General features: G+C 36.4%; 1 protein-coding gene and 1 long non-coding RNA gene across 3 annotated transcripts; both read left to right on the top strand.

Moving 5' to 3' along the window:
- The first annotated feature begins 8683 nt into the window (after positions 1-8683).
- Positions 8684-11059, top strand: LOC132185541 (signal recognition particle 19 kDa protein-like). Of its 2 annotated transcripts, XM_088514920.1 has the most exons (6): positions 8684-8938; positions 9105-9302; positions 9526-9625; positions 10440-10502; positions 10616-10689; positions 10925-11059. In XM_088514920.1, the coding sequence occupies exons 2-6, from the start codon at positions 9123-9125 to the stop codon at positions 10937-10939; spliced, it is 432 nt and encodes a 143-aa protein (XP_088371046.1). In that variant the 5' UTR covers positions 8684-8938; positions 9105-9122; the 3' UTR covers positions 10940-11059. The 2 variants fall into 2 exon arrangements, with proteins under 2 accessions (XP_088371046.1, XP_059455288.2); XM_059599305.2 differs by having other exon boundaries at positions 8685-8919; positions 10616-11059.
- A 1653-nt stretch (positions 11060-12712) lies between these two features.
- Positions 12713-13062, top strand: LOC148586776 (uncharacterized). The gene is made up of 2 exons (XR_015911641.1): positions 12713-12761; positions 12864-13062. It is a non-coding gene; the product is annotated as an uncharacterized LOC148586776 (long non-coding RNA).
- Positions 13063-13761: the final 699 nt, after the last annotated feature.

The raw sequence follows: 13761 nt of genomic DNA, 5'->3' as shown, positions 1-13761 counted from the left end.
AAAATAAAAAAGGCCTAATAAGAGTACCGAAGATAACATTGCCCACACAATTAGAGAAGTTGGTAACCAGCTTGCGATGAATTTAATTACTGCATCTGAAAGTCTTAGAAAGGTAGTTACGAGGTCGGTAGAAAGAGAGCTGAGATTAAAAGTTAATGATGAGCTATCAAAAATAATTGTTCTTAGCAGTAATGATCGTCTCAAAGCAGGAAGATTGATTGTTTGTCAGCCTTAGATAATGGATCTATTCTTCAGCGTTCCAAATTATGACAAGGAAGAATTGGTACAGGGAATTATTAATGACGCATGAAGATGTTATACCATTTTTTTTTTTTTTGGTTAAGATGTTTGGTCATGAGACACAGTTTGGTGATTTGCATTGGTAGCAACTTGATTTTAATTGAAAAGTGTTTTTTGTTCATTATTATGAGACAATTTGGTGATTTGCATTACCAGCAACTTGATTTTAATTGAGATGTGCTTTTTGTTCATTATTATGATGATGATGATTCTGTGAAATTTATCATGATATGTGCTTTTTATGTGATTAATTGAAATTGTGATATGATGATTATGTGCTTTTTTATTTAGGGTTAAATACTTAAAAACCCCTAGAGTTTGGACACTTTATGTTTTCCCCTTAGGGTTTGATTTGTATCACAAAAGGTACCTGTGGTTTTCTTAAGGACAAAATTAGTACCTCCATCCATCTGCTGTTAAAAAACTTAACAAAAATCCACGTCACTAACACGTGGACCAATTAAAAGTCGACACCTGGCATAAGTGCCAAGTCATCATTGATGACTAGATATTACCCATGCCACCTAATTTAAAAAATAAAACCTGATAACAAATTAAAAATATTGTTAAATAAGCATTAAAACAAAAGCAAATACTAGAATTAAAACATAAAAAATCTTGGAGTTAAAACATAAAAACTATTGGAATTAAAACACAAACTAATAGACCCACATTCCTTCAAACAGATATTCTAATTCCTTGGAGACCCACGATATTTCAAGTTTCCAACCCAACCCCCTGCTCTAGCGAATCTCAACCCAACCCAACCCCCTGCTCTGGCGATAACCCAACCCAACCCAACCCCAGACTCCAGCGATGACCCAACCCAACCCAACCCCCTGCTCCGGCGACAACCAACCCAACCCCAGTCGAAAAATCTTGCTTCCGCTGCCCGATCTGTGTACGTGATGGCATCAAGTCGAATGCTGGTGTCGAAACAAAAGGAAGTTTCCCGATAAGGTATGTTCTACAAAAATCTGCACCTTGTTTTTCTTTTTAAGAATTTTTACAAAAAATCTGCATCTACGAATATTTGTTTTTCCATTCTTTTTTTTTTTTTTTTTTTGGTAATTTAAGTCAGCTTTATTTCATGCGGAGCATTAAGATTAGTTTTGAATTCTAATGGAAAATGATATTGGGAGAATCATGAATAAAATACATTTTTCCTTTTCCAGCCCATCTATTTATGTGAGACATTTGTCTTCTATACAATGACCACCATCATTGGTTTTATATAGGGGAGTGCTTTCTTTGAATTTTAGTCCATAAAGTCACAGACACCCTCTCATTCATAGCTCTGTATTTGATAGCCCATAAGTGGGTTTGAATTCAACTTATGTAAATCCTTAACTCTTACAACTTAGAAGCCATGGCAAAACATGAAGCATTCATGTTTCAATTTGGTGTTCTGTATACACTTTCTGCTTAACCACTTCAAGAAAAATCTCGCATCTATATATTATTCAAAACTGTTGTAAACAAGACCAAAAACTCAACTAGGTTTCCTATTTAAATTGATTTCTATGAAGTATTTGTGATGGGTGACTACAACCTAATAGTGTGCACCCTCACATACCAGATTCTCTTATAAATTCTCTACCATGAAATCAACACCCTTAGAAAGACCTACATTAATCTAAGTAATTGTGCATCAAAGGGACCCTATTAGTACTTATTGGTTTTAATTGGTTAATTGGGTAATAAAGCCAAAAAGAACCACAATTGTTTATGTTTAGTTGCTGGAATTTTGATGGAATATTGATAGCATGAATTGTGAAAATGTTCAGCCAAGTGTACTAGGCTTCCAATTTCCAATAAAATTATTAAGAGTGTACTTTATTTACTGTTGACATGAGTGACTGTTATGCAGAGGAATGCTGCCTACGGATTTTTCAAATGGCATGACAAACCAACTTGTAAGAGGGGTATGGCGGTCCTACCTGCTTTGTTGGAGAAGGTTAGAGAGCTGAAGGATGAAAAGACAGTTGCATTGCAAGGGTTGAAGATCTATTGAATGAAAATGACAACTACTTGACAATGGTTAAACAAATCTAGAATGAAGATGTTATACAAGTGGAAATGATTCGAGAGCTGGAGAAGGAAAATGCCATATTTAGAGCAAGAGATAAATTTTTTATGTATGCTTTGTTTTTATCATGGTGTATGATGTTGTTGGTTGTTTGTGTTGCACTTATGAAATGAATTTTGTGTAATATGTATTTTTTTTAACTGATATAAAATAATTATGTACCCCTACTTATGAAATGTAAACTTTTTTTGAACTTAGTTCATCTGTCTATGTATTCTTAATTTAGAACAACTTGGTTTTTCTGAAATTGTCATTTTGTTGTATATATTCTTTGCAACTTCATGGATTTTTGTCTACGTATAGAGGAAGAATAAGGCTTTTATTATAAAAAAATCATCATTAACATGAAGTTAACAAAAGTTAAGTTAATATGTAAATTTCACATGCATGAAAGGAATATACAAGACACTCATCAGTAGCTTCACTCACCAGATAATAACATAAGGAGAAAGGAGGTGAAATTTGCGTTTAACATTCTAGAATACATCCATCACAAACAATTCCAACAATTTCATAACTGTACATCCAAAATACATCCATCCCATGTCAAAACATTGGATCCACTATCCAAACATCGAAAAGTATCCCAAAACCCAATAATCTATTGAGTTGCCCTATCCTAGCCAAAATGTGATCCAGCGTTGAATTGTCCTCCCGCTTGTGATCCTCCATTCTGAAACACATGCAAATCCATATCAATAAGAGACATTAAAAACTAAAGACATACTGAATTCATTACTCACCCCTACTGATTGGCTAATTGGGCATCTGTTGTCGAAAGTGGTGGTGGGTTCTTCTGCATATTGTGATCCTCCCTGCTACACAATATGAACAAACAATGTCATAAATACACGCTCACTATTTAAATAAATACAACATTAATAGTTTGTTAAAATAGCTAACCTCAGTTTCATTGTTTGGTTTTGCCTCACAACCTTTTTCAGCCAAATCTTCTTGTTTGGATTGTCTAGTTGCCGGCAACTCCTAGCATTGTGACCCGTTTGACCACAATTTTCACAACGTATACCATACCCCTTACGAGTCACCTTGATCGTTTCAATAGGCTCATTTGCATCATTTCCTCTTCTTCTCACTTTTTTAGGCCTACCTCTTTGTTTTTAGGTATAGGCAGTAGTATAGGTTCCAAATCATGATCAACAAGCCACTCATTATAAGTCGATGGTATCCGATATATATATCAGGGGCATATGACTTCCTAAAAGTATCCATAAAATACTACTGATTGACATGCTTCTTAGGGGCTTGCCTATGGAAATAAATTGCAGAAATTGCATAGGGGCATGGAATACCATTGAGTTGCCATCTACCACAACCACAGGTTCTTCTCCCTAGATCAACAATCCTCCTAGGCTCATGACTATGGTCGACCTCAAACTGCAATCTATTACTCCAATGACAAATGTAGTTTCTTGCCAATGACTTGTTTCTCTCCAATTTTTTCACAATCGTAGGACAAATCTCATTTTTTTAAGTTTCTGCTCCAGCCCTTTTTGGATTGAACCTACCTATTAGTTGCCACCTTATTAATTCCATGCATCCCAAAATAGGCTTATCTCTTGCCTCTAAGATCCACGCATTGAAACACTCGGTAGTATTGTTCATTAATATATCACTACAACTATAATCTCTAAATGCATGCCTTGACCACATCCGTGGATCAATCTTGCTAATGTAATCGAATGCATCTTCACTCATACCTCTAATGACCGACAGGTAGTGTTCGAATTGCAACTCATTAGCTGTCTGAGCTGCACCATACAAAGCATCTTTGTATGCCTTGCCCTTGTACCCATGTTTCTTGAAGTTTGCATGCAAGTGTCTTATACAAAATCGATGCTCCAGACCAGGAATCAAATCCTTCATGGCAATAAGCAGTCCCTAATTATCAATACAAAAATAAAACATGTTAATTGTTCATCAAACAAAATACAAACAAAACATAAATTTTAAGATAATTTATACCTTTTGTTGATCAAACATAAATGGCCAAGTGTGCACTCGCAGATTTCCAATATCTTCCAAAAGTATGCTTAGAAACCATGTCCATGTATGTTGATCTTCACTCTCACATACAGCATATGCTAGTGGATAAATGTTGTCATTTGCATCCAATGCAATGGCTACATGCAGCTGCCCACCGAACTCGCTCTTCAAGAAGCAAGCATCGACACAAATTATGAGCTTACACCCCTCCAAGAAGCCCCGCTTGCAAGCTGCAAGTGACATATACATCCTTTGGAAGAATCTTCCATCCCGTTGTATATAAGCTAATGTGCCTAGATTCTACTTCCTTAATGCATTTGCATACTCTCGCACATGTTTATATTGATCACCTGTTTTCCTTGTCAGAATACACAAGTCATCATCTTTGCTAGGTGACAACTCAACAAAGTTAGCTCGACATTGTAATCTCTTCTGATAATTTCCTTCAATGCACTTGCTTTCAAATTCGGTTGGTCCTGAAAGTTGTCCAAATATCGGTGTGTAACCCACTTGATTGATGCCTTCTTGTTGTAGTAGTGAGTCCCACAATTGTTCTCTTTGTAGTAACTCTTGACTTGGAAACAAGCATTGTCATTTGACCTTGATGCATGTATTCACCATCCACAAGTTTTCTTACAAATGGCGGTAACCCTTGTTTTCTCATTGTGCACGTAGGTGTAGTCAAAAGAGTTCTGAACTGCAAACACTTGCAATGCATCCTTAAATTGGCGGGGGTCAACAAACTTCTGCCCAATATACAATTCTACTGTCTCTTTTAAGTCAGCATTTTCCATCCACTCAGGATACTTCCTCCTAACACGTCTCGGTGACCCTTCACCCACATCATCAGTATCTACGCTTGAGAAGCCACCATCATTATTGCCATCATCTTCATCCGGCTCGTTTGAAATATCCCCAACATTCTTAGATGACACTGTTTCATACCACGACTGAAACCATTTCATTGTATCCTCCTTAGCTTGACGTATACGTTCTTCATCCCTTTCTACGAAAATGTCCTCCCCCTTGCCATCCGTTACTTCAAAGGCACTCAATTCCGTCTCCTCTTCCCCCTTAGTGTGAAAGTGTTTTTTAGGCTGCCTTTGTTTTGCAGTCTTTTGTTGTGTATCCTGCTGCAAACTTTGTAGACTTTTGCTTAGTACCCTTTTGCTTTGCAGCCTGTGCATGTTCTTGTCACTACAAGAAATTTGGTCATTAGCAACCAAATTATTAGCGGCGACCCCAAAGTTGCCGCTAATGAGGGGTCATTAGCGGCAACTTTTAAAAGTCGCCGCTAATGAGAGGCCATTAGCGGCGACTTTATTGTTGCCGCTAATACCGGACGCTAAATACCAAAATAGTTGATATTTAGCAGCAATACTAATAGCGGCGACCTGTGTTGCCGCTATTTACTACCCATTAGCGGCAACATTACCAAGTTGCCGCTGTTAGGCACTCAATAGCGGCGACTAGAGTTGCCGCTATTTAAACACAATTAGTGGCAACAATCCATTGCCGCTATTATGAGCGCAACAGCGGCAACTTCAAAAGTTGCCGCTATTGGAGGATCAATAGCGGCGACTTTGGTAGTTGCCGCTAATCGTCCAGACAAAAAACAAATAAAAAAAATACTTGGCCTAATAGCGGCAACATAAAGTTGCCGCTATTAAGGGCCTAATAGCGGCAACCTTAAAAGTTGCCGCTATTGGGCACTTAATAGCGGCAACTATGGTAGTTGCCGCTAATCGTCCAGACAAAAAACAAATAAAAAAATACTTGGCCTAATAGCGGCAACATAAAGTTGCCGCTATTAAGGGCCTAATAGCGGCAATGTTAAAAGTTGCCGCTATTGGGCACTTAATAGCGGCAACTTTGGTAGTTGCCGCTAATCGTCCAGACAAAAAACAAATAAAAAAATACTTGGCCTAATAGCGGCAACATAAAGTTGCCGCTATTAAGGGCCTAATAGCGGCAACGTTAAAAGTTGCCGCTATTGGGCACTTAATAGCGGCAACTATGGTAGTTGCCGCTAATCGTCCAGACAAAAAACAAATAAAAAAATACTTGGCCTAATAGCGGCAACATAAAGTTGCCGCTATTAAGGGCCTAATAGCGGCAATGTTAAAAGTTGCCGCTATTGGGCACTTAATAGCGGCAACTTTGGTAGTTGCCGCTAATCGTCCAGACAAAAAACAAATAAAAAAATACTTGGCCTAATAGCGGCAACATAAAGTTGCCGCTATTAGGCCCTTAATAGCGGCAACGTTAAAAGTTGCCGCTATTGGGCACTTAATAGCGGCAACTTTGGTAGTTGCCGCTAATTGTCCAGACAAAAAACAAATAAAAAAATACTTGGCCTAATAGCGGCAACATAAAGTTGCCGCTATTAAGGGCCTAATAGCGGCGATGTTAAAAGTTGCCGCTATTGGGCACTTAATAGCGGCAACTTTGGTAGTTGCCGCTAATCGTCCAGACAAAAAACAAATAAAAAAATATTTGGCCTAATAGCGGCAACATAAAGTTGCCGCTATTAAGGGCCTAATAGCGGCAACGTTAAAAGTGGCCGCTATTGGGCACTTAATAGCGGCAACTTTGGTAGTTGCCGCTAATTGTCCAGACAAAAAACAAATAAAAAAATACTTGGCCTAATAGCGGCAACGTTAAAAGTTGCCGCTATTGGGCACTTAATAGCGGCAACGTTAAAAGTTGCCGCTATTGGGCACTTAATAGCGGCAACTTTATTAGTTGCCGCTAATCGTCCAGACAAAAAACAAATAAAAAAAAAACTTGGCCTAGTAGCGGCAACATTAAGTGGCCGCTATTAAGGGCCTAATAGCGGCAACTTTAAAAGTTGCCGCTATTGGAGATCAATAGCGGCAACTTTGGTAGTTGCCGCTATTCGTCCAGACAAAAAACAAATAAAAAAAATACTTGGCCTATTAGCGGCGACATAAAGTTGCCGCTAGTGATCCCTCAATAGTGGCAACCTTAGTATTTGCCGCTATTTACCACCGAAAAAAAATAAAAAAATTAATTAATTAATTAAATTATAAATATTGGGGCAATGCTATTGACCTTACATATATAATAGAAAATATTATTTACCAAAAATTCACCTCCAATAATATGTCATTATTTCTTTTATATTAATTATTGGTGAATTTTTTTCTATTTTCTATTCTTATTTTTTATAAAAAAATCAATATTTATTTTTTCCTTTTAAAGAGAACAAATTCTCGTATTAATTATTATTGAAGTTTTCTATTTCTTATTCTTATTTAAATGTTTGATCGAACAATCGACCGATCTTGGTGAATTAATTCAATTGATCGTGATAGGATCAAATGATCGATCGATCAAGGTGAATTAGTTCGATTGATCGTGATAAGAACAAATGATTGATCGAACATCCGATTGATCCTAATGAATTAGTTCGATTGATCATGATAAGAACAAATGATTGATTGAACATCCGATTGATCCTAATGAATTAGTTCGATTGATCATGATAATATCAAATGTTCGATCAAACATCCAATCGATCTAAATGAATTAGTTTGATTGATCGTGATATGTTTAAATGATCGATCAAACATCCGATCGATCCTAATGAATTAGTTCGATTGATCGTGATAAGATCAAATGTTTGATCGAACATCCGATCGATCCTAGTGAATTAGTTCGATTTATTGTGATAGGATCAATTGATCGATCAAACATCTGATCTATCATAGTGAATTAGTTCGATTAATCGTGATAGGATCAAACATTCGATCAAAAATCCGATCGATCATAGTGAATTAGTTCGATTGATCGTAATGGAATCAATTGATCGATTAAACATCTGATTGATCCTAATGAATTAGTTAGATTGATAGTGATAAGATCAATTGATCGATCAAACTGAATACAATTGAAGGTTCAATCGAACATTCAATTAAACTATAAGCTTTTTATATTATCTTAGTGTATTAGTTATATTGATCTTATATTATCTTTGGATTTTGTATTGATCTTAGAATTAATTATAAGATAAATATCAACTTAATGATCTTTATTAAACGGAAATTATTAGTTAATATTATAACAATAAAAACATATTACAGGAGAAAATAAAGAAAAACAAAAATAAATAAAATAAATAAAAATTATAAATTATAAGTATAATTTTTTTTTTTAAAAAAAAAATTTTGAGGCTCATTAGAGTCGCCCCTATTGTTAAAAATTTTTTTTTGAGGCTCATTAGGGGCGACTAAGGTCGCCCCTATTGAGTGCGAAAAATAAGCGCCATCCAGTGGCGGGATATCTGAAATTGGCGCTAATATTCTGAAATTTTCAGATCATTTTTGATGTTTTCCGAAAAGTTCAGACCATATTTGTTTGATCCAAATCCCTAACCCCAAAGTCCCACACGCACGGTCAGGGGGGAAGAAAAGGGAAGGGGATAAGGAGAGCCTTAATCGGCCCCTATAATATAATTCTACACCGGCGCGGCGCTGCTGGATACTTCTGATCAATAGAACTGGGTGAGGAGTCAGCCAAAAAGTAATGGCCACCAAGATACGCATAGTGATTCGATTTTTGATCACCCATTTTTGGGGGCTTCCGCCTTACACACGGAAGATTGGATTTGCCTGAATCACGAGTCTTATATACTGTATTTGTATAGTTTTGTATCTTGATCTGTGAATTTTATGCCTGTTTTGGTTAGGGTTTTTGAATCAGAGACATGGATGGAGGAGAAATAGAGAATATAAAGAGGTGGATAGTGTTCTACCCAATTTACATAAACTCGAAGAAAACGGTGGCGGAAGGGAGGCGGATAAGCCTCGCCAACGCATGCGAAAATCCCACTTTCACCGAGATCGCCGACTGCTGCGCTCATCTCAAGCTCCCTAATGCTATTGAGGTTCGTGCTTTTTGTTTTTGTTCATTTCATTTTGCGCTTTTCTAAGGATTGGTGCTTCTTGTTTTTTCTTTTTCAAATTTTTTTGAATGTTGTTAATGGGTCTCGAAAGTATTTGAGAGTGTTGCTGATGGATCTACGGGTTGATGCTTTTGGTTTTTGTTTTAGTTTTAGTTTTTTGTAATTTTTTATGGGTCTTGAAAATGTTTGAGGGTGTTGGTGGCAGCTAGATAAGGCTTATCCGCGCGACTTCATGCAAAGAGGGAGAGTGAGGGTATTGCTGAAAAGGGAGGATGGGACTCTCTGCAATCCAGCCATTTCTTCCAGTAAGGATAAATTTTCTTATTTACTAGTTACTATTATCTGGTCATTTTTGTTTATTTTATGTTATTGATGGATCAGGATCCTCTACGTTTTCTCTAGTTCTTAGAATCTTAGCCATTATGTACAGAAAAATTTGAGGATCGTTTAGAACTCTGAATGTTGAGGTGGTAAAATCTGAATCATTTTGTTAAAAATAATGGTTAGAATTCTAACAAATTTAATGTTATGAAAGAATGATTATTTGTGTATGCCATAGTATTTAACAGCATTTTGATTTCCAACAAAGACCTATAAATTTAAAGAAATTCTTCTGTTTCAATTGGGTTGCTGTATATGAGCAAGTTTTTATCTCAAAATGTATGTGAAAAGATTTCCATTAACCATTGTTAGATGGTTGCCCAAACACTTGAAATTTTTATTTGATTAATATGACATGCATAGATTATATTATACGAAGTTCCTCGTAGAAGTGGCTGTCCCAATGCAGTTATCTAATCTTAGCATGGCATGCCAATTGCTCAAGCTTTATTAGTCATTTAAATGCCATTATACAACAGTTAAATTAAGAGGCAAAATATGTTATTGATTCAATTGCCTTTCGTTAGGGAAGGGCCAATTACCCTGTCGATTTGAGATGGAAATCTGTAATTTGTATATTAAACTACAATTTGTTTGAATAGTTAATCATATCCTTTTTTTACCTTTCTGAAAACTTAGCCTTGTGGTTGATCCAATTTTTTGGACTCTTTATCTCCATGAACTGTTGATTTTCCTTCACTAAAGCTTGTTATGTTGGTCGTCTTGTATCTTACTCAGGGTGCTGGCCGAGCATTTCTGCTGGTGGGGATTTGAAAATGTTCTATGATGGAAGAAATACGAGTAAATGCGCTACCCCTAAAATAGTTTTACTGCTTCTTTGTTTCCTTTATGGTTCTTTATGCCACAACATGCAGCATCAAGTTAATTAGGATTTATGAATTTCATTTTGGCAGAGGACTCTTGCCTTGAAGTGGTCTATAGAATGTATTGGCTCTGTTATCACATTCATACCTATAAGAAAACTCACGTACTGTTTTGAAATTGTAATCCCATACAATGATTGTGTAAAGGAAATAAATGTGCCCTATAGCTTTTCCTAGTCTATGGCCGGGATGTGCTACTCAAGTTTTGATGCTATCAACAGGCTTAGCAATTTTCAATTCAGATCTCTCATTAGCAATTATAACCAGTTTTCGTGTGTGTACATATATATATATCTTTACACATTCATAATTTGTAGGCTTTTTGACTTTGTCACACAGTTGCGATGTATGTAGAGCTGTTGTTCTGCTGAGGACAGCTACATGTAACTCAATTATAGGACAAGTCATCTTCTTAACTGTACAGATCTCCAGGTGTCTTTTTTTGATTGCTTACAGCTAGCAGCAACTGTCATCAAGTCGCTTGTATATATGCTTTGCTCTTCAATTTTTTTTTTTTTTTTTTGAACTTCACTTTCTTCCAAACTGTACAAAGGTTTTGAAATTGCAATTTAATGTTGTTCTTATCGTTAGGATTTTGTATTAATTATCAAATCTCTAATAAGTGAAATATCTCTTATATTCATGTATACTCTTAAAACCTTTTTGAAAAAAAAATGGATGGTATGTTAGGTGAAGAGAAGTTGCTGTCAGTATTCTTATTCTTAGGACACCTTAGGAAAATACTCGACTCAAGAAAATGTATCTTAAATATTTTGGACCCTTTGGCTGCCACTGATTCTGCTGGTTGCCATCGCGACTCCATTCTATCTCTGGCTTCTGTCAAGTTGAACCAGTTACTGACTCCATTCTCAATCAATTTATGTATGCTGCGACATGCTGGCAACAGCGTCCACTTTAGGACCTTTAGGGGCGACTTTGAGTCGCCCCTAAAGACCTAATTTCTTGTAGTGTAAATGGAGGTATAAGAACCCAAGGGATACAAAGTTTCTCATGGGCGTCTGACTGTATGGAATGACATTGCCAAGTTGTGTTTTGACGGTTTTTGATGAAATAGGCTGTTGCTTATACTCGATGTGTATCACATCTAAAGCTCTTTTTGTGTTCTCATCATGCAAATTTGTCTACTGGCAAGGTGCAGTATTGATTTACAGAAATCCTACCAGTTTTTTTATATAGCTCAGGCTCTTATTTCATACTTGCTTGGTAAAGTCCAACATAATCATCATAATGCTGTAATGTTGTTGTACAGCATGACATTTGAGCCACCTTTGAGCACCTAATTTTGTTTCATAGGTGAGCAATGTCGATGGCCTAGATTTAGCTGCCCAATTGCATGACCAATAAGGATCAATCATGTAGAGAAAAGGTAAGTTATGGAATTCACCTTTATTTTTTTATTTTTTTTTAAGAATTTAGTAGGTCAGGTTGGTGCCACTTTGGCAACAACGAAAAGAAAATAAAAGAATTTAAGAATTTAGTTTGGAAGCAAATAAAATAACTCCTAAGAATAAAAAGGAAATGAAATATTTATCTTTTGGAGGCATAAAAATTGCTTGATATCCACTCAAATAAAGACTTGGAGGCGCTAGGGAAGACCAATGCCACTTTTGTTCCTCAACTGCTCTATTGCGTCTTGGGTTCTTTCAAGATGCTATGTGTTAAGTCTAGCAATATCTTTGGCAACGCTGGCACTTTTTCTGGTAGCAAATCAGGGGTAGCTGCAAGAATAGGCTGGTCTCACACTCATACGATCACATAGTTGACATATCCATTTGGGCTTTGCTTGGCTTTTCCATGAAGTAATGGGATGATCATTGGCTCTGTTCTTGTGTGTGTTTTCTTCTTTGATAATTACTGAACCTGCATACATCTGCCACTATAGATGCTTTTCCTATAAAATCCAGATTTTGAGACCTGTTATGGTCATTTTTCCTTTATAGTTTTCTGGTGACATGTTGGGCCATATCTCTTTGTGCTTTTTGCCCCTTCTGTCCATGAGTTCTCCATAAAAATATTAGTGTGTTTCCGTATCTTCTTTTCTTCTGGATTTTATGGGGTTTCCACTCTAGACCTTCGACCTTATGGAATTTAATTCTTATTGTGAATATTTCAGGTTATGTGAAGGAGGGGAGCTTCTAGACAGAATACTTTCAAGGTAGTCATTTATTTTATTTCTTTATTTTTGTAGGTTTTTTCTCTGGGGCTTTCAGATGTGCATCACTGTAGTCGTCAACTAGTTATTCTATTACTTTTGTAGGGGTGGAAAATACTCAGAAGATGAGGCAAAGGCTGTCATGGTACAGATACTGAATGTGGTAGCATTTTGTCATCTTCAGGGTGTGGTGCATCGAGATCTTAAACCGGAGGTGGAACACTTCCCATTCTTTTCCTTTTCATGCAATTATATCATGAGATGCATACTTGAGGGTTGCATTTATTAAAAATGGATGGTTGTAGGGAATGCAAATATTGACGGAGATACTGATTTGAGAGTTTTCTAGACTAAGAATTGGCCTGATAAAGGGTCTGTTAGGAGATTTCTGGTGGGGGACCAAATGTTGCCACTCTCATTCATTGCGCTATATGCTTTGAGCTCAGTTAAGATTTGTTTTTAGCGCAATGCAATTTTGCCAAAATTATTAACTTTCAAACAGCATGCTTGCCTTTACCAAACTAAGAGAATCAAAAGTTGGTCAGTGCATGTTCAGCTGACTATGTTTTTGGGATTTTCAAAAGGCTGCTAAATGAATTTGTACATTCAAGTTGTTACCTGCATGTTTTCTTCAAATTATATGCTTGATATCATCTGAACATCAGTTACGTGACTAACCCCTCACCGTCTACTCCCATCTCTTTCTTGGTCTATTATAAACTAGTTGACAGGCCTTGTGATTTAGCAGTTAATATCTACCTTGGTATATAATTGAAAAGCCTAAGTAATTTTATATTTTGGATTGTGTATTACCATGGCAATCAAATCTTTAGCCAAAGTCATGTAACCTTTGCCAAAGAAACTTCTGTCTGCCTACCCCTGTCAAATGTAGAACAATATTTAGGTAATAAATCATGATAAATTACTCCTTTTCACTTTTAATTGTCGGTTCTAAGTGGTGGTGTGTGTAATGTAGGTTATGGATATTATTTTTAAAGATACA

Source organism: Corylus avellana, chromosome 3, assembly GCF_965113065.1.
Source record: "Corylus avellana chromosome 3, dhCorAvel1.hap1.2, whole genome shotgun sequence".
Classification (NCBI taxonomy): Eukaryota; Viridiplantae; Streptophyta; class Magnoliopsida; order Fagales; family Betulaceae; genus Corylus; species Corylus avellana.
The sequence above is the reverse complement of the archived record's forward strand: the minus strand, read 5'-3'. Positions and strand labels throughout refer to the sequence as shown.

What these genes read in the sequence shown, in the direction of transcription:
- LOC132185541 (XM_088514920.1), top strand. Translation starts at nt 9,123, where the DNA reads ATGGATGGAGGAGAAATAGAGAATATAAAGAGGTGGATAGTGTTCTAC. An exon ending in AGCTCCCTAATGCTATTGAG is followed by an intron (nt 9,303 to 9,525) that starts GTTCGTGCTTTT and finishes TGTTGGTGGCAG; the next exon opens with CTAGATAAGGCTTATCCGCG. An exon ending in CTATGATGGAAGAAATACGA is followed by an intron (nt 10,503 to 10,615) that starts GTAAATGCGCTA and finishes TCATTTTGGCAG; the next exon opens with AGGACTCTTGCCTTGAAGTG.